The sequence below is a fragment of the Macrosteles quadrilineatus genome, unplaced genomic scaffold, assembly GCF_028750875.1.
Source record: "Macrosteles quadrilineatus isolate MER2022 unplaced genomic scaffold, UCM_ALF_1.0 Scaffold_8__2_contigs__length_117827958, whole genome shotgun sequence".
In the NCBI taxonomy this organism is placed as follows: Eukaryota; Metazoa; Arthropoda; class Insecta; order Hemiptera; family Cicadellidae; genus Macrosteles; species Macrosteles quadrilineatus.
In genome coordinates this window covers 95,505,708-95,532,608 of record NW_026542601.1, presented here as the reverse complement: position 1 = coordinate 95,532,608, position 26,901 = coordinate 95,505,708, and the positions used below count along the sequence as shown (strand labels likewise).

Sequence of the window (26,901 nt, the reverse complement as noted above, 5' to 3'; positions counted from 1 at the left end):
GTTGGTTCAAAATTTTAAAACAAAATTCCAAAAAGCATAACAGATGAGGTGTCAACAAAAAAAGTCAAAATTTAATTGAAGCAGTACCTCATAAACAAAGATTTTTATTCATTCGATGATTTGTAGGAAGTAATGTCAATTTTTGCATTGTTAATTCTAAGAAACCTTTGTTTTTAATTGTTTAATACCTGTTTGACACTATTTATGTATGTATTATATTCTAGTAACAAATAAAGATTATTTGAATTTGAATTTGTGTCAAACGTTAGTGAGGATAAAAAAAAATCTTAAATGTCAAATACCCATGTTATTCTTATGGAGAATAGATGAACTAATGAAGTTTGCTCGTTTGTGGATATATTTTTACAGAATTTGGCAATTTTTAGGTTTTCATTTTATCCTGAGCTATTAACATTTTTAGATAAAATAAAAACACCTCACCTTTCCCTGTAGCAGCAAAAAAAAAATAAGTAGGTTACTCATCAAAATTAATGTTAGTTAAGTTTAGAGAATATTTTGATGAAAATCCAGCCAGGCAAATGGAAACTTGCTCAGTCTGCCTCCCCATCTCAATGATTGATAATTGATATTTATGTATAACCAACACCATGGTATGGTGGGTTATCTATGGTATAACCGGGAGCTATTCACAAAAACTGTTCATCAGCTATTGGAATGTTGAATCTATTATGTCATTATACTTTTTACAGAATGGAAGTTTACTTCATGCTTGTTGTAGTGGTACCACTTGTTTTTGACGTTTTTGTTAGAAATAAAAATTATGTTGTGTTACGATTTTTTGTGTTTTTACCTTCTCCCCCTATACCAGTAATGGAGAAAGTATTGTTTTCGTCAAAATTTTGGAGTTTGAGTTTTTAATGGATAAATCCGTAAAAAAGTGGTTTTCTAAGTGATGTCTGTGTGTCTGGATGTGTACAGAGCTAGGGACTACAAACCTGTGGTCCGATTTCGATGAAATATTGTGTGTAGGTTCCAATCAATTGTATCTCCAGGCGTTTTTGATTTTTTAATGGGGATTTCCCCATAAATCCCCATAAAATAACGATTTTCTTAAAATATTAGAATGTTATAGTCCTTTAATTTCTGAACAAAAGAGTACAAAATTCCATTTCCGTAAAAATTACGGTTCAAAAGTTATTACGTAACTTTATGCTATTTTCCCATAAATAACCATAAAATTAAAAAAATCAGATTTTTGGATCAAAGTTTTTTTTTATCAAAATTAATATGTCATGGTCCTTATAATAAAAGAAATAGTACAACACTCCATTGCTGTAACAATAACGTTTAAAAAGTTATTGCAACTTTTGTGATTTTTAACTATAAAATATCACATTTACTCCCACCGCTTACCCATGATAAAGGTTGTTGACGAGCTTATGGGAGAAAGTATGTATCAGAATGCTGATACCGTTTATTTTATCTATGTATATAACTTAATGACCGCTGTTATTTATAATATTGTCTTAAATAATAATTTGTATCAAAAAATCATATCTTACATATTTTATGAACAAAAATTGCACCTCAAATGAAAAAAATCAAATATAGGGTAATTTTATAAAATTTCCAAGGGAATTGGGAAATTCTAAAAATCAATAAGGAGTAAAGTGATTTGTTTATGTTGGTAAAACTGTGTGAGTAATCGAACTAGCTGAGCAAGAAAGAACAAGAAGAAGAAGCCAAGCAAGCAAGCAAGCAGGCAAGCAGAAGCAGTAAGCAGTAAAGAAGAGAATTTGCAATCGCCATCTTGTTCTAGTATTTCCATATTTAAGTAGTGAATAATCCTCAAATAATTGTTATTCTCGACGCTCATACTCCATTTAAAGGTTTTTTTTTATCTTAATAGAACTTTCCTTACCCCATATTTTTTTAAGTTTGACTTTTGTGACTTGATTTTGAAGCTTTGAAATGTTTATGGCTTCGTAAGTTGTGACCCTGAACGACCTAATCAGTTGCAGTTTCCAGCTCTAATTTGCGAGATTACAACACTCAGGTAGGCCACTAAAAGTTGTTCGAATGTTCATGTAATTCAATGATGATTGTCTGTTGGTACCTTATTAGTTATTGTTAGACATCCTAAGTTCGGCATGTTTATCGATTAACTTTGACATAGGCCTACAGTTAGGCTAGGACCTAGGCCTAACTTTACTGCAATTGCTTACTTAACATAGGCCAAGGCCAAAGTACATCTCCTAACTGCACAAAGTTGTAAGATGGTGGCAAAGGCCTTGGCATCAGACCTAAAAGCCATCCATGAAATCCATTTTTTTACGAAAAATGTCCTTTTTATTGCTTAGAATGGTAAAAATTCAGTTTCCCCCACCCAAAACCCCAAATTCCCACTCTGGCCCCTAGTGAGTAGGGATTATTGCTGATATAAGATAAGTTAAAACCGATTGTAGCCTAGTTGAATGGCTCCCTGGAAAAACGTTCCATGCGCCGTTTTGTAAACTTTACAGAAACAAAAAAAAACTTTAAGAGAGTAATTTTTTAAAGATTATTTTTGGATTTTTTTAGATTCTACTTTAAGATAGGTCTAGTCAAAACAATGTTATAACTTAAGGATTTTTTAAAGTAAAAATCCTAATTATTAAGCTTTTGACATTGTGTAAATGTAGGTAGTGGAAAAACGTTGCTTGGGCGTAGTTGATATGCACAAGCAACGTCTTTCTACTGAAACATAAGTTAGTACTCTACAATACTGGCGTTTGGAACGTTTTGTAAAGAATAAAGTTTTAATAAGCTGCAATAATTCATTATATTTTTATTGCTTAGGTACAGATAAGTTATTCTCAAACTGCAAATGAAAGATTTTTTTACAATATTGAATCTTATTTTACTAAAAGAATACACATGATCTTGTTAATGAAACGTACATAACCCCTAGCCTTTGTATTAAGCTGATATTGTTTGTGTGCTTGGGACTTTAAATTTTACAATATTGCACTTCATTTAACTAAAAGAACACACACAATCTTGTAAAAAAACGTATTATCTTGGTACAGTATAGTCAACAGTATAGTCAGTCACAAAAGGTATAGTCTTGCAGCCGTTGTGTGTGCAGGAACATGAGAAATCCTTAAATAAATCAGCCCATTCACTTAACAAAAATAACATATATAAGACAGTAAACAGTAAATTGACAACAGCTAGGTTGTAATTTACTAATAATAAGTAGGCCTATTTAGAAATGGAAATTAAATTCCTATGTCCTGGTAAATATTCTGGATCACAAACGTTATAGTGTTCACCTGTTAGTTTGCATTGTAGCACAAGTAACGTTTTTCCAATTACTTCAGAAATAGGTACTTTTTCAGGCACTACTTCATTTTTTTAGTTTTTTTACTCTTTCCCGCTATTTCTATGACTCTTCTTAACTTTATTCTTCCAAAAATCTATGTTTAACATTAGTTTGTTGCCTCTATTTAATTGTTTAATAAGGCCTGACACCGGTGAAGACATGGTCTTGTCTGCCCAATACTCTGCACAAGGAACGTTTTTCCAGGGAGTGCCAAACTCCCCTACCCATAATTCAATGTTTTAGTTATAAAATCGGCAAAAAGATGTCACCACTTAATAGACAAAAGCACAAGGAACGTTTTTTTATCAAAAACCTGCAAACTCTAATTCTGGCGCTTGGAACGTTTTTCCGGGGAGCCATTCAGTTATTAACCCTAGGAGTGGTGAGACCAATTTTCAGTAAGTACGGTATGTGCTTTGTGGAGTGGCACGCTCATTTTGGTGAATTTGTAACTTAAAAGGGTTTTTAAAAAATCTGTAGCCTACTGGGGTACAGTTTCTTAACTGGGCTATGCTAATATCGATTGAAACTATCGAATCGATTAGTAAACCTTCATGCAATTTTTTCACCATCAGCATGTTTGGTTGGTTAGGCCTAGGTTAGGTTAAGATAGTTTAATCTGATGATAAATATATTTAAAAATATCGATTATTAATCATTATTTTCAATTTGATAGTTTCAATCGATATTAGCATAGCCCAGTTAAGAAACTGTACCCCGCCCACTGTATAAAATTATACCATACCTAACTTAGTAAGTTATAGAGATAATCATTTTGTTTGTAATGGCCTAAGTTAATTAGTAGAATTCAGAAATGGTTATAGGCCTATTCAAAACAAATTTAAAAAGGTGGTAGAAAAAAAAAAAAAAACACAGACTTAGGCCTAGGTCTAGCTTACCTAGCCTATATATTTTTTCAAATGTAAAAGTAAACACTTGTAACATGTAGCCTAGCCTAATGAAATTTTTATCGCACAATTCAAAGTAGCCTAGCCCAAGCAAATTGTACAGAATTTATTTCTCTACATAAGTTAGGCCTAGATAACTTAGGCCTAACTTATATCAAAATTTACACAAAAGAATTATTTTGATAGATTTAGGCCTATACCTAGCAATAATAGGCTACGGAAAAATTGGAAAACATCAATTTCTACAACTAGGCCCTACCTAACAAATACACTTTGATCGATCCACAAATGCCCTCTAATAATAAATCAATATCATAAAACCATGCATTTTTTGAAGCCAATAATATCATTCTAAAGAATAACTCTAGGCTAAATAAGATTTAAGTAATCGGATAGTTTGTTTTTACATAAGCAAAAGTGTAAACAAAACAACTGATCAGCTGTTATAGGCCCCAAAACTTCACTGACTTGTTATTCTATTTTGGATCACACGTGTATAAACATTTATGCAAAATAATGCATAACTATTACACCTAATACAAAATACTAAACTAAAACGAACATTACACTTTAAAACTAGAGTTAAACCCACACTTCGTCTTGTTATCGGACAAAAACTGACGACGACACTGCCATTTTAGGTTAGACAATGATGTGTTCTGTTCCTTTAGCTTTGAAAAATCCAAAGCTTCAATTTGTGCAACATTGAATTCTACTGTCCTTCGTTTATGAGAGCATATATAGAAACGTTTTTTGTTCTTTTCACATTCCTATATATGCAATTTAGAAATCGACAATTATTGTTGATTCACCACATGAGCAATACGTAAAAATTGGCTATTCACCAAAACTGTTCATCAGCTGTTGGAATGTATTATAACATGATACTTTTTACAGAATGGAAGTTAACTTTATTTCATTTCAACGGACATTCCATTTTGTTTGATGTAGGTAGTGCTATTTGTTTACAAACTTATCTATATCAATATAATTGTACCGGTAATGCAATGTACAGTTCAAGATGGCTAATATTAAATAATAGGGTACTTTCCTGTTATCTGGTACCTGCGTTTATTAATCAAACAAAAACAACTAACATTGATTACTCAAATTAATCCAACAATAACAACAAACAATGATTAGCCTACATCAGAGTTATCTGGTACCTGCGTTTATTAATCGATAATGTTAACATGGGAATCTCCAGAGCCACTGGGACAGAACCCGAAAAGCATCTTTGAAATAACATTATGTCTGTATGTTGATTGGGAACGTAAGCTTTCTTCATACCAAATTTCAGCTCAATCCGACCAGTAGTTAATGCGTGATTGAACTTCGAACAAACAAACACACACTTTCACATTTATTATATTAGTAAGATAAGATTATTTTTGCCTAAGATCAGTTGTCATTTGGTAATTTTAATGTGTTTGAAGATATTAAAACAGAAGTAGACCTAATATAATACAATTATTCATATAATTCATATAATTCATATAATGTAAAAAAAGTCACCGATAATAATGAATGTTCCCTTTAACAGGAAAGTACCATACAGGCTATCTCGTGCAAGGGTCAATTGTAGAAAATTGATTTTTGGCTGGATGCGTTACTGTATTAATTTCACTAGCCTACATAATTTGTTCACAGAGTATGGCTGAAGACTTCGATATCGAAGCCTTGCTAGAAGCTCCATACAATAAAGGGGTAAGTGATTTTGAACAATTTGCCATCAATCACAAAATAACTTATCCAACCATTGATTGGCGCACAATTTAAAACCATATCTAAAGTCAATATCAGTCAATATTCTGTTAATCATTTTTAATGTATTTTGGAAGTTTTGCTTCAAATAATTGATTTGTAAGAACAGAATGCCTAATCTCAAGGTGTTATAATTGCTTAGAATAACAACGTAAATTTTTACTGTAAAATATCAGCTCAGTAGGCCACTTCATTCTTGCCTATATTGGCTCACCCCTTGCGTTGCTTGATCAGTTCCACGCAACTTATAGAAGTTTGGATCTAAGCCAATCTGCATGCGCTTACATTATAAGTCTTGTCAAAACACATGGTTTAGTCTCCTATGTAATATGAAGAGAGTTTAGCTTTTAGGATTCCTGTTTTGTAAGTGTTTGGCTTAAAATACCCATTTGTCATCCTAGGTGATTGATAATCCTGAGAAGAACTCGGCTGGACATAAAGGATTTCCTCATCCAACTTTTTCTTTCAATCCACAACTTTCATCATGAATTATTCATATAAGTGGTTTGAAAATGGTGTTGTATTTTATGCTTTATTTTAGAATAAGTATGTAAGATAAACGTAAGCTCGGTGATTTGTAATTTTTACTCATTACTGAATTGAAAACAAAAGTATGCCTTGATCCTTTTCATGAGCACACATTTAATACTGGCTTGTGGGAGGTTAATTTGCGTTAAAGAGGTTTGCAATAAATTTTCTAATTTCTTTGTTTTCAAGCTATTAAGTCCAAACAAACATGATGTAAAAGAAGATAAATTTGGTTTATTTCTTGATTCTTTATCACAACTAAATCAACCTGTTTGGAACACTGCTATTACAATAGTAGTCGTGAGTAAAAGATAAATATAATTGTTTTCACCTCTACTTTTTGTTTTGGTAGGTTTGATATGAGTTGGCCGGCACATACTTAGTTCCACCTCTTAACAAAATCATTCAAGAGAAGGAAGATTGCATTTTGATGATTATAATTTTATTTAGTTTTGCATCATTTATAGACATTCCCAACACTTCTCTAATGAAACGTAGGTGTTGCGCATCAAACAGGGATAGTCATGAATATCGTAGCTGTCAGCAATATTGCACACTTATCACCTAATGGTACTTATTTACATTGATTCACATTCAAATACATAATTTCCACTGACAGTTTTAAAATATTTTAATGTTTCTTATCACATTTAAACATTAAACATAAGATTTAAACTTTGACGCCCGAAGTGTTGAGTAGGCCTATTGCTAATGTGATGTGTGATGCTCGAATTTATTTAGGCCATAAATCTCCCCCCTCATCTGGCCATCTCTTAGTGCAGTTATATGATCTTTTAATACATTTGACTGTATTGAAATATTAGATTGCTTTGTACTATACTAACTTCAATTTGTACTATGTTGAATTAAAAAATTGCCTCGATATTTGTGCTGTATAATGAGTTTGAAATTTAAAATTATTAAAATATTCCTTTATTAAATATTGCCAAGCACTTAAATTTGTTTGAGTGCAGTGTACCCTGAAGAAATAGAGCAGGGAAATTAAATTGAATCAATTAAATGAACCACTTGTCTTACAAGAGACGAGTTGGAGTGGCATTGTTATAATTCATAGACAACTGTTTGACCGAGAGTAACTTTAGTGTATCTTTGCAGACTTAAAGATGTGTAAAGCGTAATTCGTGTTCCTGAACAAGATTGAGATCTGAGGGAGGTAAGTGAAGGTTACGGTTAGTACCCAGCCCATCCCTGCCCCTCCTCCCCAACCTCTTGTAAAACCTTCTGTAATCACAAAATAATGTTAATATAAATTTATTGTGTTCTGTTTTGCTGTTGCCTCTCATCGTTGGCGTGGATTACCAACTTTGTGCTGTTTCATAGGACGAGAGCAATGGAGGAAGGAACAAGGAGAACGGAACTTCGCACAACACCAAATCTGCATCTGGGTAAGTCGACTATTGTTTTTATTTTACAATATAGGCTAATCATTGGTGGTGGCTGGTTTTCACGCAAAAGTTTTGATTGAAACACCGTAGGTAACTGTGGCACCTCACATTTTGGTTTTCTTATCACTCGAAGTGAGAGGGCTCTAAATCATATCCAGAAGAAATTTGGCAACTAATTCCAAAAAAATCATGTAGGCCTAATCATCTTTTATCCCAATTAAAACTCCATAATAGCTCTAATGATTTATACGGTTTTTACACTATTGACAACAAAAATAATGCATGAAGTACAAAAACGTCCCGTTTTAATACCAAGAAAATTGTTTACGGTATTTTTTAAACGCTAAGTCTACCTATCCGGCTATCTACACATGCGAAATCAACACACACATAAACCAGTTTTAGTAACCATTTAACTGGCATTGAAATAAATAGTGTTATTCTCTTGTTCTTGTAGGTTGGATAAGATATTAATTCTGTAGCCTATGTTGTGTGCTGAGGTTGACATGGCCCGAGTGCCAAAAGGTGAGTATCGCTTTTGTGCTACTGCAACTTGTTACGGGATTCACCAATCACTTTGTTTTATGTGTTTTTTTATCTATTTCATGTCAGTCTTTACGAAGTTGAAGTGTCAAATTTATTGACCAATTATATTCACAAATTATGGCAAAACCTTAGTTTTTTTCTTTTATAATGTAATGTAAAGTTCAATAAATAAATTAGGCTTTTCTCTATTCATGTGAATATTGCAAAGCCAATCTTACTGAGATTAAAAAATCTCCATAAATTTGGGTAAATGTTCAAATCTGTGAAAGAGACCAAATATGCTTTCCAAAAACATAACCTGCTAAATTAATGAGATGAAAATTTATAATGGTCACTAAAATCTTGTTTACTTTATTGTAATCTAGGCCTATAATTTATTTCAATAGATTGGCATTATAAAACTAAGTTTACATACCTTACGTCATCAATCCTTATTTTAGTCTTGGCTTAAGGATTGATGACGTAAGGTATGAAAACCTATCTTTATATTGTCAAAAAATCAATCCGGAAGGCAATGATGAATAAATTAAATTAAAAGATTAGTCTTAGACAATTGCATAGGTAAGATTTTCAGAAACTGCATTATAATCAGTCTAACTCAAATCCTATGTTGTACACTGCTTGGTGTTCTACAATTAGATCTAAGTTTAATAGATTTTTTAACTTTCAGATGTTTCTGTGGGTCTCATAGAGCAGCAATGAGTTCCTTCATCAGTTGCCAAAGTTAGAAAGAGTATATTTTCTAACCTTCAATGTTTCTTCCCTTTTTAATTTGAGTCATATTCTTACACTTTATATTTTCAGTTTTTGGTCTCGGGTTTTTAGGTTTCAAACTTTGGTAATTAATTGGTACGCTATGCCATACACCTTGTAAAGATCTAATTGACTGAAACACTTTCACTTGGGCACTCTTTAAATAAATTTTATTTTCAGGTCTTGCGACAATTTCAGTTGGTATTGGTCCAGCAAAATTATTCAACATTGAAAAATATCAGGCTCATCAGTGGTTGATGAATCAGACGTCATAATTTTGAAGGCAAGATCTGAGTTGTGATTACCAGCTTTGAACCCTCCATATGGCAGTTTGCCGGGTGTTATTCATGCTATAACAACTAATAGATGCTGCACTGTAGCGAAAGTAACCTTATGGCCAATAAAACATGTTCATTTTACATCACCAAAATGTATCACTTAGGTCTTAAGATGACACTATAATTTTCGGCAAATCAAAAAATGAGAACACCAAATCCGGTTAATTTTTAGTAAATAAATCCTTTATTTGTAATATTTTAGACATTATTCAAAAAATTTAATATTCTTTTATTCAACCAACCTGTAATGTAAAATTTTGTAGAACTAGCCCTTTTATAAATTAAAGGTTAAATAATAATTTAGGATATGATTTCTAGCAGTGACGAAAAGGACCGCAGTCGAGATGAAAGAAGAGATCGCAGGAGTAGAGATAGGAAGCGTAGCCGCAGCAAAGAAAGAAAACGCAGTCGTAGTAGAGACAGAAAACGCAGTCGAAGTCGTGACAAGAAACGCAGCAGGAGTAGGGACAAGAAGAGAAGCAAGAGCAGGTGAGTCCTTAGTGCTTTGTCAACAAGGTTTACTACACTTTAGAGTAAATGTAAAAAACGTTCATTAGGGAAGGTCAAGGAAAGGTGTTTTGTCCTGTTACAGAAAACTTTAATATCTGTAGTTTTTTTGTTAATCCTCACTCTGTGCATCACAGTCCACACAATATGAATTTCCAAAAATAAACAAAGATTTTTTTACAATTCTAGGGATAAGAAAAGGAGTCGCAGTAGGGAAAGGCGGCGCAGTCGCAGTCGGGACCGTGGCAGTGGCAGTGGTAGGAGAAAGCGCTCTCTCACTCCAATATTGCTGCCTGGACGCCGTGAACCCTACCCTCGCTTCAAGAAGTCCTCTCCACCACTCGGATTGTAAGCACTACCTTGGTTATGCCACTCACTGTAGTTGCTTAAAATTTAGTTCAAAATTGGAATGTATCGTAGTGAAAGTGACGGAAACATGTGGTATAACGAAGCCTTTGTATTCCACTGCACAGACAGCTTTCTCTGGTTACTGTTTCACTGCTCACATACATATACTGGTAAGACTAGCAAACAGTCTTACAAATCAAACTCATAAAACATTTTTGACAGTAAAAAATAGATTTTTTTACCACTATATGGGAATGATAACATTGCCTGTAAACACACACACACACACATACACACACCTGTAAACTGAATAGTCAAAATAGTTAATTTTTGCTTTATTCATTCTCGCTTGCTAATTTAGCTGATTTCACAATCAGCTTTTCTATAAAACACTAACATCTTTTTTTAATCTTATCGAACAGGGGCAGGGTGAGACCATGAAGCACTTCATCCGAAAAGTCGAATTATTGCACACCCCAGACAGTTGTTTTATTGATACACCCTACAGATTCAGGCATCCGAAAAAAGCATGTTGTCTTCCAATTAATTCCTCGGGAAGGTATCTACCTCTTACCAAAATACAAAGAGTAGTCCTTCTAGCATCAGAAAGCTTTTCACAATCCAAGAGCAGGTCACAAAGGGCTGTCTCCTCTGACCTACGCAAAGCCTACAGATTGGTTTGCCGTAAGCTTGCTAACCCGAAGAGGGGCGTTTCAACCCAACGTTTTTGGTTCGTTTCATTGGCCCATGACTCAATAAAGGTGCACACGATTTTTCGTGATATACCACATAAGGGTTGTTGATCAATCGTAGTTGCCGCTGAGGCAGCATTTGCCAATCTGTCTGCGGCTTCATTTCCTTCAATGTCTAAGTGTCCAGGCACCCAGCAAAGCGTAAGATCATTACCCAAATTCCTACCCAATTCAGACATAGAAGCAAGACGATGCCAGACGAGTCTTAAGATTAATTTGTATGAGTTAAGTGCTTTTAAGGTAACTTGACTGTCAGTGTAGATACTAATTGTTTTGCCCCTAATCTCTTTATTAAGATTTTCTCGAGCACAAACCAAGATAGCAGTGACCTCCGCTTGAATACTTTCGGTACACTCCCATGAAAGGCTGACGCCAATGCCTTCTCTTTTTCAAAGCACACCTGCACCAGTGCCCCCTTGTTTAAAATAAAATACTAACATCCGGTTAGCAAATAACATACAGTATCCTAAAATAGCAATCATAACCCAAATCACATTTAATATTAAACTGAAAAGTTAATTTGTGTTACGATTAGTTAATTATGGTGGAAGGAAAAATCTTGTGTGTATTATGTATGAGCACAAACAGTCAGTGCTGCTCTCTAAATGTATGGCCGAACTCTGCGTCTCGAGTGGCAATGATGTACTTTGCACTATTAATACACAAATAGCTATTTCTAAATAGGGACTTCCATAAGATATACTGGTCAAACAAAAAGCTTTGAAGCTGCTTTAGTTCCTAAGTTGAATTTTAATATTTTCTTCTGTTCTTCCTTTATATTAGAATATAAACTTATCAAGCTTCAACGTAAATTTAATATTGTGCGAATTATATCTATTGTAGGCCTACTTTAAATATTAATCGTAGAAGAGGATAAACCTGAAGAGTGGTAGTTGCCACGAAAGATGTAGTTTAGCCAAACATTCAAGGATATTACAAGACAACAAAATACTTTATATTGATGTTTTATCAAAGCTATCACAATTACCCAGTTAAATTACTGAATCATCGCTTTGGTTCAGGTTTGAATAGTTACCATTAAATCAAACTGCAATACCCAACAGTATAATTATTCAATTAAATTTATATGAAGCACTCAATTACAATCTGTTGGTATTTAAGGCGGAGTGGGCCGGTGCTGGACGACCTTTCCCCAGAGGAGAGAGATGCTCGGACCGTGTTTTGTATGCAGCTGTCACAGCGGATCAGGGCTCGGGACTTGGAGGAGTTCTTCTCATCTGTGGGCAAAGTGAGAGATGTCAGGATGATCACATGCAACAAGACCAGGAGATTCAAAGGCATAGCTTACATTGAGTTTAAGGACCCTGAATCTGTCAATTTGGTAAGGCTTTATTTTATTCCATAAAACATCAAATCTGATAGATATTGCTGTTATTATAAACCTACTATCGGTCTTGTATGAAGCATCTTAAAGTTCACCCATTCAGTATCTGTCTTATTATAGTATTTACATGGATTACTCCTTGGTCCCTTTAGATTTTTTAATCCTTACTGATTCATCTCAAGTGAGTATTATAAGGCTGGTTTCTCTCCACTTTATTTAGAGTGTTTATCAACCTATTCTAGCTAGGGTTTTAACATTTAGAAGTGTAATTAAAGAACACTCAATCAACATAAGTGCAAACTGGACATAATACACCTGCTAAAAATTGTTTCAAATTTTCAAAGAGATTTGAAGTATTTTTGTCTCAAGTTACTGATATTGGTTAAACTATTTCCCCATCGTGATTGTTAAGCTGATAAAAATGATACATGTAAATTTACCATTACAACTACTTTCCATTTTTATCTTACATGAGATATTTTTTCTTGAGTTTGTTGAGATTTTGCTGAAGCAGTTAATGCCTAGCAGCATTGGTCTAAGCTCTCAAATTGTTTAACAAAAATCAAAAGCTTGAGAGGTTTTGGTAAAAATATTGAGTAGAACACTATTCAACAAAATGTAATAGGCTACTTATTTTTTGTATCGTCTGTCTAAAACAGCTGTATGAGTTTTAGCTTAAACCCTAATTGTAGAGATTTGCAAGCGGCTCGTTTTTCAAGCGGCTCAATTTTCGAGTCGTGTTGAGCCTACAAGCTTATGAGATCAATTTCAAAGACAAAAATTGAGCTGAGCTTTTACTATCGCAGGAGATTATCAGAATTTTGCCGCAACCGCATATGAATATTTCCGTGACCACGGAAGACGATGATGATAACCACATGACAAGGGGAAATACTCAGAATTTTGCCGCGATGGCGGAAGACGCTGGTGATGTTATCGTGCCCTCAGGAAATGATCACGATATTACTGTGAACACAGATTATAGCAAGGCCACACTAAAAAAACAGGCCGTAATGCTCGTCCAGCATGACGTCACGATAGAAGACGGCAATGATGTAATTTTGCCGTTTGTGATCAGCTGCTTGTTTTAATCTTTCATTGGAAAATAAATAAATAAGTACTTATTCGTCATAGCCGTCTTCTATCGTGACATCATGCTTGACGAGCATTACGGCCTGTTTTTTTAGTGTGGCCTTGATTATAGTCATCATGACTTTGTGATTAATTAATGCAAATTAAAACAAACTAGGGGCCCATAGCAGCAATTTCTGCTTCTTCGTAATAATATCAATTATAATATCTAATCTCAAAACATTTTACGCTAAAATCACAATAGTAGGCTTATTTCCTTGTAAACAATATTTTTTGTGTAACTCTTTCCATCATATCATTGTTTATTTTCTAAACCATGTAACGAAACATGAAAGTAGAGTCGATATTTCTCAGCTCAAAAACAGAAATTTGTTACACATTATTTTCCAAGAAATTAATTCACGATAGTTTGTTTCTTGTATATATATTTTTTTATCTTAAGAATGTAAATACATATTCTTTGTATTTGTCATTGTTTAAAAAAACTTTTGTTCACTTTGATTTCCGTCAAATACAACATTCAGTTATGTTTTAATGCAATATAACGATGTTAATCACAATAATTTAATACTCTATTTTTATTATACCCTTTCCTATCAAATTGTATTTTGCACATTAACTGAGATTATACGTATCCGGGAAGCCTCCACCCTACTTTATCCGGTTAAATTAGAGTTGAGCGTATAACTGCTGGCATTTAAATTTTATGCAAATAAATAAATCTTTTTATAAACATTCTCTTACTTTGACTATAAAATATTTATCTATATACCTATATATCTTTCAAATAATAACTTTTATGCTGAAGCTGTCGTAAAAAACATTGCCTTCACATTTATTATTTAATGTAGTTCCTTGTTTCCTCCTCTTACCTATTAAAAGAATTATATTTAACCGTACATTATACAACAGTAATTGCATTTTACAAAGAAGGTCTTTGAATAATTAACTTTTTTATATGTAGGCTAACTACGTGAAATTCCTGATACAAAAAAAGCTCGGTTCGGGCTCAGCTAGATTGAAAATCGCAGAGTCACACACCTCTACCTAATTGTTACTAACTAGGATATTGTTTGAATAACACTAATTTTCTTAATTTTACTCGGTAATTATTTAAATGTATCAGTGTATCATTATAACACCAAATTTGTTTGTAGGCACTTGGGTTGAACGGCCAGAAGCTGCTTGGAGTTCCAATCATTGTACAACAGACGCAGGCTGAGAAGAACAGAGCTGGCAACTCAATGCCCAATGTGATGCCTCGGGGGATGCCAGGCCCCATGCGGCTCTACATTGGCTCCCTGCACTTCAACATCACCGAGGACATGCTGCGTGGAATCTTCGAACCATTCGGCAAAATTGACAGTATCCAACTTATGACTGACAGCGACGGACGGTCAAAGGGTTACGGTTTCATTACAGTGAGTTTCAAAATTCATTTCTTTCTATCAAACTTAGAGAGTGATTTAACTTTGTACAAGAAAAATATTATTTGTATGTGAAAAAAATCCAATTAACCAAATTAAGAGAAGGACAAGACCATTTTGTGTAGGTATATTTTTGGTTGGTCAGTGGTTGATATTTAAAGGCTCTTTAATTCAAAGAGATCCGACACTGAGTTTTTTTTTACAATTTCAATAATATATTTATTACTGTTATCTTGAATTCTACAACTGTATGCACAAAATCTATTTATTAAAAGAGTTGCAAAATTGTTTTCTCAACTTTATCTTCACAGCGGTTGCTAACTATGGCACTGTTTGAATATAATTTTCTAACTGATTTGATTTTTTTTTATTATTATTATTTGGTTTAAACAGAATCCGCATCAAAAGGTGCTTACTGTACTTATATTTTAAACTGACACTAACTAAAAAAAAGTAATAAGTTATCCAAGAATTTCTGTACTATCAAATTCATTCTTCCAAACTATTAAATCATGAAGTTAAAAAAATTCATACAGTATTATATATGGGAATTGAACAAAATTGGATGAAATAATACATATTATCAAGGAAAATCATTTTAAATAAATAATCATAAGGGGCATTAACAAACATTGTAGGAGAAAACACAAAATAATCGAGAAATCAATATTAATGATGAATCAATGACACGTAATATTACACTACCAAAAATATTCTTGAACAAGTATTATATATCTCAGTTCTAGGTAGCTAAGCGCTATTAAGTTTTGCAAGTAATAGTTTGTGTTTAATGCATTTCGTTGATGTGCAGTTCCACAACTGTGAGGACGCCAAGCGTGCGCTGGAGCAGTTGAACGGGTTTGAGTTGGCAGGTCGGCCGATGAAGGTGGGCACAGTGACGGAGCGCACAGATCTGTCCCAGGGTCCCTCGATGTTGGACAATGATGAGCTGGACCGCAGTGGCATAGACTTGGGCGCGACGGGCCGCTTGCATCTCATGTTCAAACTAGCTGAAGGTCAGTGAAGACTACCTTGTAGAAACTTTCAACATTGAGCAGTATACAGGCACATAACATCATACCAGTGAATATATCCTTAAAAGTTAAAGAAACTCAAGCCTGACTATTACTGTTGGGTTTTTAAAGGTTGTTTATTTTTGCTGTAACAAATTAGTCTTCAACATAGAAGGTTTGTGTAACAGTTGTAAAGGAAAAAATAAACGTTCTTTACTTACTTATTACTTCAAAATATACTCTTTACATTAATTGATCATTCCATCACTAAAATCGCCTCACAACAGTTTCACATTTACACAGTTACAATTTACATACATTTAAACACGAAACAATTTCTTCACATTTACATTTTTTTTGAATAATACTCATATAATAAATATTCAATATTAATATTTTCAAAGTGTGAAAAACATGCTGGGAAAAATTTTATTTTAAAACAATTTTTTTTTTCATTTTTTTCTTATTTCTATTTTTTTTTGCTTAACATTTATTTTCTCTTTTTTTTTCCATTTTCCATTTTTTTTTCATTTCATTTGTTTGCCTTATTTCTATTTGTACTGAGGGCGAGAGCGATTTGAGATGGGAGAGCTGACAATACCTGACACCAAAGTGTCTCACAAATTTCCACTTACATCTACTCCACACGAGTGGTGAAAAACGCGCACGCTTAACCACACTGTAGAATTACCTAGCACTCAATGAAGCAGACAGCAGCAGTTCATTCATGGTTCACTATCGGCGATCAGCTGTTGGCGATAGAGTGGGGCGGGTGGGGTGGGGAGTAGGTCATCGACTCGTGTGTGGCGCCGAGTGTGGTCATCGAGATGTGGCGCACCAGCTGTTTGAAACCTGTACTTGATAGGTGTACGTTGTCTGGCTTCCCATTTCGATACTTCTTGTTGTATAATGATAGATTCATTGGTGCGAATGGTGGGAATAGTTTATGGAATTTTATTGATTGAATGGATGGAGGATTATTTAAAGACTGGATAAAAATATTTAAGGATTTAATTTTGGGTTGAATATGGGGGGTATGTAAAGTGGGAGGGAGGGTGGTAATGTAGATGGTTTTGTTGTGGGATTTCAGTAAACGGATAATTGTCTTTATATTGATTTTGGTTTTCTCTGGGGCAATGGATTTGAAAATGTCATTAATTCCAATGAAAATTATGCATGTGGGTTTTAGCACTGACACTTGGTTTCTGATAGCGCACTTGAGATCTTGAGTAGTCCATCCGCCGTGAGCAACACTGTGTTCAATCGACCATTGTTGTGTAGTTGATTGTTGTCCGCCGCCCACTCTGACCAGCCTGACCCCTTGCGAGTCTCCCAAAACACTCACAGCGACGGGTGACATTTCTCTTCACACTATTCACTGTTGGAGAAAAAAATGGTTTGGTGTTACCGCCTTAAAATTAACAATATTGTGTTTAAAAAAAAACGAGTCGGTACCCCCTCAAACAAACGTAGGCATTAACAACAATGATTTTTTTTCCTAATCTCTCGAATAATACTTTTTTATCTGACATACATGAACTACTTTCGCAATGGATGGGTCCCGATTCAGACGGATTTTTACATTTACCTGATTTAATACTTTAATTACAGTATACGGTCCATCCCAGGTATGAGTTAGCTTATGACTGATTTTATTTGCTTTGTTACTAGGCGTATATTTTTTGTATAATACCAGATCACCTTCAGTATATGGAGACGGTTTTCTATTTTTATTGTATCTCTCCTTTATCTTTTGATGAGCTTTCTTAGAGTGTTCTAATATTTTACTCACTCTATCCTCGGCTGTTTCAGTCGAGCATTCATCGCCAAGGTCCCAGTGTAGTTTGAGTGAATGGTTTAACTCTCTACCAAGGAATGCATAAGCTGGAGTCACACCTGTAGTTTCGTGTAATGCAGAGTTCAATCCCATACAAAGGAAAGGTATATTTTCGTCCCATTTCTTTTGGGTTTGAGAATGATAGATTTTGAGTATCATTTTGAGATTTCTATTTAATCTCTCGGATTGATTTGAATTAGGCCTAGCCACTGATGTAGTTATGTGTTTCACCCCTAAACCAAATAAAAAACTCCTAAACATTTCGGACTTGAAAATGGATGCATTGTCCGATACAATGGTTTCTGGCAACCCATGTTGTGAAAAAATCTTATCCTTTAACGCATTAATTATTGTCTTTGAATCTGCTTTTCTCATTGGAATAATCCAGCTGAACTTAGAGAATGAATCAATACATACAAAAGCATAAGCATTTCCTGAAACAGATCTTACTAGTGGACCAAACATTTCTGGGGTGGTTTTGAGTTCATCAAACCTATCTGTAAATTCTGGGCTGGTTTCGAGAGTTGACACAGTTCACATGAACGTACGTAATTTTTTACGTCGTTAAAAACTCCATCCCATGTAAAATTCTTTATTAGGCGTGCTGTAGTCTTTTTTATGCCCCAATGAGAGTGAATGGATATGTCGTGGAAATATTTCATCATCATAACACGCATTGAACTAGGTACCACAATCTTTGGGGAACATTTGATGTTTCTCTGGAATCTTAGAATGCCCTTTTTTATACAATAATGAGGTACAGTTATACCATTCTCCAGATCAGTGATGATTTTACCTAGGGTTTCATCTTCCCTCTGCTTATCACTGAGTGATTCGAACGTTTCTGGAAAATGTTGTAAAAAACAAACTTGATCAGGTTTTGGAGTATTGTTTTGTTTTATAGCTTCCTCAGGTTCGAACATTCGACTCAGAGTATCACTCACAATGTTTTGGGTGCCCCTACAATGTTCGATCTTGGCAAAAGGAAATTGTGAGAGTCGTAGTTTCCATCTAGCTAACATTCCGACACTTTTATCGCAACCCATCACATACGTAATAGCCATGCAGTCAGTTTTAATGACAAATGGTCTGTCTGCCAAATAATCTTTAAATTTTTCTAAACCAAAAAGTACGGCAGCAAACTCCTTTAAATACATGCTATATCTAAGTTGGTTGTTTGAGAAAGTACGACTCGCAAACGCTATGGGGACAGCTCTACCATCTCTGATCTGTTCAAGGACACATCCGACGGAAAATTCGCTTGCATCACACGACAGAACGAAGGGCTGCCTCCAATCGGGCAAATGCAACACCTTAGGCGAAGACAAACACTCCTTCAATTTATTGAAACTTTCTTCCTGTTCTTTACCCCATTTAAAACGGACACCTTTCCTCCTTAGCATATTGAGTGGACGACTAACACTGGAAAAATCAGGAATGAATTTCCCGTAATACGCTGCCATTCCCAAAAATCGTTGAACTGCTTTTAAATTTCGTGGTCGCGGGAAGTTACTAATCACCTCGGCTTTGGTTTCGTCGACATACAATTTTCCGTCTTTGATGACGTGTGACAAAAATCGAATGCCGCGTTTCGCTAAAGTGACCTTGCTTGGTTTCACAGTCAATCCGGCCTCCCGCAATCGTTGTAAAACTTGTTTCAGATCGCGATAGTGTGTCTCTGGATCAGGACTATAAATACAAAGATCATCTACAAAATTGACGACGCACTTGAATTTCAAATCTCCTAACACCTCGTCGACAATTCTGCCTAGCACCTGACTACCTATTTTAATACCCTGGGGACAAGTTCGTGGTTGGTACAATGCGTACCCTACATTGAAAGCTGCGTATTTTCGACTGTCAGGATGTAACAAACACTGATAGTAACTGTTGTTCAAATCGAGCGTAGTAAAATATTTAGCACCTTTAAAATATTGAAAAATTTTATCAACTTCGGGCTGCGGAAAACTATCCATTTCGATGTATTTGTTTAGCTCCTTGTAATTGACAACTAGCCTATACTTACCAGCTTCTTTCTTTGGACGTAGAAATGCACTAGAACTGAATTCAGAAACACTTTTCTCAATGACACCTTGATCTAATAACTCTTGTATTGTCTCTCTCATTATAACCATCTTATCTGGTGGTAAATGATAAGGTCTCTGACGAAACGGAACGATGTTATCGCTGAACTTGATTTTGTACGGTTCTGTTTTCGCTGTGCCTATTCTATTTGATATGACGTCGTTAAAGCTGTATAATAAATCGTCAAATTTTGTTTTCTGTTCAGGAGTGAGGGGAGAATCGCCTAAATCTTGTTTTTCGCAACGCGGAATCTCATCGTCGCCTACTAAACAAAGAGAGTGTTCGTTGTCAGCAAAGTTGAATTTTATTATTGACTTATTCAAATCTATGGACATCCTTGTGAAAGTCATGAAGTCATAACCCAAAATCATTTTGAACGGCAGTTGATTCACAACCCAAAATTCGTAGTTCCAGGAAAAATCGCCTAACTTCAAATGAATTGTAGCTTCGTATCTGACGGTGATTTTGTGCTGTGACGCAGTACCCATAGAATGACTTACCTTATTTACATTTGACACCAGTTGTTTATCTTTCAACATATTGAATAATTCTTTACTAATTAATGACCTACTACTACCAGAGTCGATCAAAGCAATGCATTTTAATGAGCTGTCGAACGTAACATGCGCAAATGGCAACTTACCACTTAAATCTACGGCTTCCATTTTGTTTTTGTTGGGGATGGTCGCGAGTTTTGTATGACACCGGGCCCCCTCGTCGATGTCATTTACCAGTTTAAAGAGCTCCTACAGTTTCTGGCTAAATGTCCTTCCTGATTGCAACGAAAACATTTTATGATTCTTTCGGCGGGTCTATTCCTAAGATCGTTGGAGTCGTTACGACGGGGAAAAGGTTGTCGGGGTCTCTGAGAAGGAATAATTTGGGGTGGGGGTGTGTGAAATTGTGGTGTGAAAATCGTCGGTCCAAAATATCGAGTTTCCGCCCTGACGGCACTTGTGACTCTTGTAGCTAGTCTACGAAGTTCTTGAATTGTGCGTGGCCTAGAATCGAACGAAAAATGAGACTTTGTTTCCGGCCTACATTTATTCAGCGCTATTTCTATGACGTCGTTTTCAGACAAGTTTGTTTTAAGAGCAAACGCAGTAGATAATAAATGTTCACAATAATCTGAGAAAGTTTCTTCGATGCGTTGTGGACGATCTAACTCTATTGACTCTATTTCTCTTCGTCGCATTGATGGGATAAATCTATCTAGAATTTCGACGTGCAAATTATTCCACCCTGATTGAGCACTTACGGACTCAATCCATAACTGAAACAACTGACCTTTGACCTTTGGTAAGAGCAACTTAATTATTTCATTGTCGTGGGAGGGAGATACGTTAAAAATCGGCATTAAATCTTTAAGGAATGTAACCAACTCAAATTCATTCGATGCATCGACGTCCTTCAACTTCCTCAAAAGTTCCATTATTACAATAGAATCTGTTTTTGACAATCCCTGATGAACGAAGTTACCCTGCAATTGATTCGCCGGTACTGGAGCTACGAAACGGATTTGTTCGTGGTTCGCTGCACGAGGAGACGATGTGAAATTCGAAGACATTGCATTGTTTTCAACCCTTGGTTCAATCGCGCGAATTGACGATCGTCGATCTCGAAAGGTTCCCTCATCAATCGTGACATAATCTGTTGCGGTCGAATCAAAAGTGAGATGCGAACGTGAGTGCACAGCTTGTTCCAACACGTCATTATCTAAATCCAACAAACAATCACTGTTCGACATGTTCAAATCGCCGACTACATTGTTCGCAATACGCTCTATTTCTTCTCCTACAAATGTGACGTGACCAGCGCGGAACGAATCGGTGGGGGGGGGAGAGACATGATTGCTACGAACGTTTCCTGTTTCTGCGTGTGACGCACCAACCCTACCGGACACAAGCCCTTCGTCTGACACATGACGCCTGCTTGCCATCCTCTGAGCCCTATCGCTTGCCGTAGTTACGTAATTGGGACCGTACAATTGACGTCTCATTTTTGAATTGCAAAGTTTTTTTTTTTTTGAAATCAAATTCGCAAAAATGCAATCGACCTCAGTTTTATAAATTCACAAAATGTTTCAATTTTCCCTATAAATAAATATAAACAATCACGGACAAATATACACAGATAATAAATAACCAAGTAAACACTGCAATATGAACGGGTATAATCTGTCTTAAAGATAACAAGTGACAAGATAACAAGATTCTGAGGGTCAATATCAATCTTATCTATGCCAATCTGTCCGTAGAAGAGCCAATCTGCCTTGTTACCAGACCTCTCAATATTAGTGCTATCACTTTTTGTAAAGGAAAAATAAACGTTCTTTACTTACTTATTACTTCAAAATATACTCTTTACATTAATTGATCATTCCATCACTAAAATCGCCTCACACCTTTATGTAATGCAATTTGGCTATTCCATATAGGTGTGAGTACAACAAAAAGTTGCCCCCTGGTGGGGTTTCAATGAATTTAATTTAGTTGATCAGACAACTGAGGACCAATCACAGAGCCGGCAGTGGAAGTAAGATGTTGTATTGAGCCCTGATAATTGTGTATCCCAGAAGTCCGATTTATGGACCGTTGAGAGGTCTGATATGTCCTCCTGAAGGTGCTTTCAATAATCTTAAACGTAACACTTCTTAAGATGCAATAAAAAGTATATCAAATACTCTGAATGCAAAATTACACTCTTTGTTGAAACTTTGTTAAAACATTGGTTTTGACTCTGAAATATTGAAACGATTATGCAAAATATTGATGAACCAATATATAATAAATTATGTGTCAATTGACTACTTAATGATATTGTACTTTATTGCAATTGTTCGGTTAAGCCGATTACCTTGAAAAGATTAACACAGGAGAATTAATAAAATTGATGAAAGAATAAGCTTTGTGTATTATCACTATAAATAATACAAATATTACAAATAATCAATATTAATATTCAAGTTTCTGCTAAAATTAATAATATTCAAGTTTCAGCTATAATTAATAATATTCTAGTTTCTGCTATAATTAATAATATTCTAGTTTCTACTAATTACACTTCAATTTAATGTGAGAGAGTATTGATTGTGGTCTTTTTGACTTTCTTTCCTGAAATATTGACAGCAGAGCCTCGGGAACCTAGGTTTAATTTATTCAATCTGTTTTAGGCTATTAGGCTTCCCAAAGTATGGTATTTACTTACAACTGGCCAGTTGATCTTATGTGCAAAGGGGCTATTCGTAGATCTGTGTACAGCACACTTTGTTGCTCAGTAGCAAACTGGACCAAAACGACTACTGAGTCGTTTGTTTAATTTAAGTTAAAAATATGATTTTTATGGCGTTAATGGAAGCCTACCTTGTAGCCTGTATTGACACCTAACCTTCAACCGGGACAATGCTCTGATTGAAACCTGAATTTGCACCCAATCAAATACTCTCAGTGATCTCTTTATGTATTTTTGAAGTGATTTCAAACCCAAATATTAAAGCAAGAACAAATTGTAACAGTTTTACGTGACAGACAGCTGATTACCCTAACAATATAATTTGAATTTAAGCACAAAACTAATATGAAATTTAACTGGTATAAAAATTTACCCAAATTATTAATATAACAATATCTACAAATGTATCACAGTATGTATTTTAAAATAAGTAAATGGCAATAATTCTAAAGCAATGTGACTGAATTTACACACTAAGACATGAAACCTGCAAGAAACATGATTAAACAAATATGAATGTGGACAGATTGGCTTCTCCTAATGATATAAATACAATTTACACAAAACATTTACTTACATACACAGAAGACAATTTTGACGACACATAAACATATAATTACGACACTGTACTTGGGATAGGCTCTACGAAAATGGTCAAATCTGACGAATTTTGCCGGTCGACGTCGAACTTAAAGACTCGTTTTGTTTCAATTCGTAATTTAGTAAATGCTGTTTCACGGTTTTAGATATCAATGCACTCCGGAGATCGAACAATTGATTCGTTGACGAAATACACGTTACGACTACCAAAAGTGATTTTTGCAAATTGAAAAGGAGAATTTAAAGATTTCCGTACATCGCGGCTCAGAGCTTGGTCCCAAGTGACCGTTAGAAAAAGACGTCCGCACAAGTCAGCAAATTGGTGTTCCTCCGCGCTCACGTGATTGGCCGTTGTTGGTCCTTGCCTTCGCGCGTTTTCAGTTTGATTTGAATTTTCATTTGGTCATTCATTTTGAATCGGTACACAGTATAGGATATAACTAGGTGTACAATGCAGTTGGCTGCTTGCAATATTTATTGAGCGGAACAAGCATATTAATCCAATTTTTCCCAAAGTCAATGCTACATCTGTATAACGTAAATGGGATGTCTACTGGGAAGTATACTGTAATTTACGATTTTACTGATTTTAAAGATACTCAATACACAGTTAAAAAAACTCCTTCAGAAAGTCTCTGCAATAACCACAATACAGGAGAGCGTTGATGTTCTGATTCCGTTGCAAAGGCGTTCTCATTTTCTTAACCAATAGCGTAATTTTGTCTCAAAAAAGCCTCCTAGCAAAGTTAATCTCACTCAAACTAACAAGATGATTTTAATCTCGCAAATTTTTCTAAAATTCAAGACCTGTCCATCTCTATTTTGTAGTAAATTATGCTCAACAGTATTAAATTGATTGCTTTCCCTTTTTTTCTGCATTTGTAATGTGCTAGTTAAGATGATTTGTACTCTTTTCTTTACCTTTTCATTGTTATTGTGCAAATACTGTTATTGTGACCAATCATTCCATAAGATCCATGTAAAATTTCTAAAAGTTTAAAATTCATGTAGAGAAAAGCCCTGTAGTCCGATTTGTACCATCCCATAGTTGGTTACTCTAACTATGCTAAATTTTGTGCAGATCGCTTCAGCTGTTCAGGAGGAGTATTTGAAAAACAAAAGAGGAAAGAGTAGTGTAGTATAAGAGATTCGCTCGCTCCGCTCAATAATAATAATAAAACTCTTCTCTTTATTACTTTATGACAAAACCATTCAGAGTGTAAAGCTGCTAAAATAGAATTCCATTAATTGAACTTCAGTTGATTTCTTGCATTGTTAGCCTACCTTAAACTGAAAAAGTGAATCTTAAAAAAAAAATTGTTCCTATTATTTTTATATGGTTTTCATTAATTGCTTGGATATACTTCCACATTTTATCATCATGGGTGTTTCTCCCTTTCATTAATACCTATATTCAATGGCTTTATTATGGCTAAAGCAGTAGGCTAAAGATTAAGAGATACATGAGAAAAGACTAAACTTCACAAAAACTGTGTAACTTATTTGTATGGTTTGTGTCGCAGGTACTGGCATGCAGATCCCACCGGCTGCGGCGTCTGCTCTCAACGTGTCAGGCATGCCACTGCCTGTGGTGGCCCAGCCTACGCCACCCATCGCCACACAGTGCTTCATGCTCAGCAATATGTTCGACCCCCTGGCAGAGAACCAGCTCAACTGGGACCAGGAAATCAGAGATGACGTCATTCAAGAGTGTAACAAGCATGGAGGCGTGCTGCACGTCTATGTAGACAAGGCATCACCACAGGGCAACGTTTACGTCAAGTGTCCCAACATCAACACTGCAGTGGCTGCGGTCAACTCCCTGCATGGTCGCTGGTTTGCTGGTGAGTGAGCTGTAGTGCTGTAGTTGGGTAGAAGGTTCTATTTCTACCGTTTGTTGTTGATATAATAACATGAGGATAAAAATAAGGGTGTCACTGTGGATATAGTGTCCACCATAAAACCAACTATCGTACTCTGTTGTAGGGCATGTTAGCATTTGACACAAACATTCTTCCAGTAAGAGGAAACCTTAGTTTAACTTAAGACTGTTGAATGTCTACAATTCAGATCACATAAATGTTAAAGTAAAACCATACTACACGTAATTGAGTTTTTTATTTGTTTTTGTTTTTTATGAAAACAGGCTTGTGTGAATGGGAAAGAGTCCACTCTGGCACAAGAACCACAAAAATGTACACTGAACACAAAGATTTAACAACCATTTTGTTGTTGTCAATATTCCTCTGTCACTAAACAGCATTTCCAACTAATGAAAGTGTTGAGTTCGAGAGTTTTTAAGTTGCATCTTTACTTCTGTTAAATAATATTCAATATCTAGAATTTGAATTTGTACTTATAGTTTATTATTTTGCCTACGTTTCTCAACTTTCTGAAACTTGACCCTTGAATCAAAGATGAGGGGTTGCAAGTAAATCATGTTTTTATTACCAACCTAAATCACAAAAAAATTGATCAATATCTATCAGAATGTGAGAAATGCAAAAATTAATTGTTCCAGGAAGGTTGGAATACTTGATAATTTTATCGATCGCAATTGTTTTCAGGACGAGTCATCACAGCGGCGTACGTTCCTCTTGTCAACTACCATAGCTTATTCCCAGATACCATCGCCCAGATGGCGCTACTCGCTCCTACAAGAGTAACTATGTAAACTGTACATACCAAAAGTAATGGCTGTTCTATGTATTTTTAATTTTTATGAAGCAGAAAATGTATATTTCTTTTGCGTGTTTAGTGTGACTCAATCGCACATGATATTTTTATTGTAAATAGACCGTACATAATACATCATTGTTAAATACATGTATTACTTTGATTTCCCTCTTCTGTCCAATTTTATCACAAGTCTAAATTAGCTATAAGAAAAGTGGTTTAAAACCTTAAAAAGAAATACTTCACTGTTTTTTTTTTTTTATGATAAACCAAGTGTTAAACAGAAAGGTCATCTCACTTCTGTGATTGATTCTTGGTTTCGCGAATAGATTTTTTATTCTTTTTACTACAATACTCTTACATTGGTAACAACAACAAGCTCGTTACCGGGTGGTAAAACCTAAACATAGGGTATGTTGT

The 26,901-nt window shown here is 35.0% G+C and overlaps 1 protein-coding gene across 2 annotated transcripts; it reads left to right on the top strand.

Annotated features, from left to right (window-relative positions):
* The first annotated feature begins 1,730 nt into the window (after positions 1–1,730).
* On the top strand, positions 1,731–26,631 carry LOC129001823 (RNA-binding protein 39). Of its 2 annotated transcripts, none has more exons than XM_054429267.1 (10): positions 1,731–2,017; positions 5,884–5,940; positions 7,867–7,931; positions 9,890–10,057; positions 10,265–10,423; positions 12,298–12,517; positions 14,770–15,033; positions 15,851–16,055; positions 25,329–25,649; positions 26,373–26,631. In XM_054429267.1, exons 2-10 carry the CDS (start codon positions 5,887–5,889, stop codon positions 26,477–26,479), a joined length of 1,563 nt encoding a protein of 520 aa, XP_054285242.1. In that variant the 5' UTR covers positions 1,731–2,017; positions 5,884–5,886; the 3' UTR covers positions 26,480–26,631. The 2 variants fall into 2 exon arrangements, with proteins under 2 accessions (XP_054285242.1, XP_054285241.1); XM_054429266.1 differs by having other exon boundaries at positions 9,887–10,057.
* The last annotated feature ends 270 nt before the right edge of the window (positions 26,632–26,901 follow it).

Bases quoted from the DNA above. Each gene is read 5' to 3' on its own strand.
- LOC129001823 (XM_054429266.1), top strand. From the start codon at position 5,887: ATGGCTGAAGACTTCGATATCGAAGCCTTGCTAGAAGCTCCATACAAT. The intron at 12,518-14,769 runs GTAAGGCTTTAT...ATTTGTTTGTAG, and splicing joins ACCCTGAATCTGTCAATTTG to GCACTTGGGTTGAACGGCCA. The intron at 15,034-15,850 runs GTGAGTTTCAAA...GTTGATGTGCAG, and splicing joins AGGGTTACGGTTTCATTACA to TTCCACAACTGTGAGGACGC.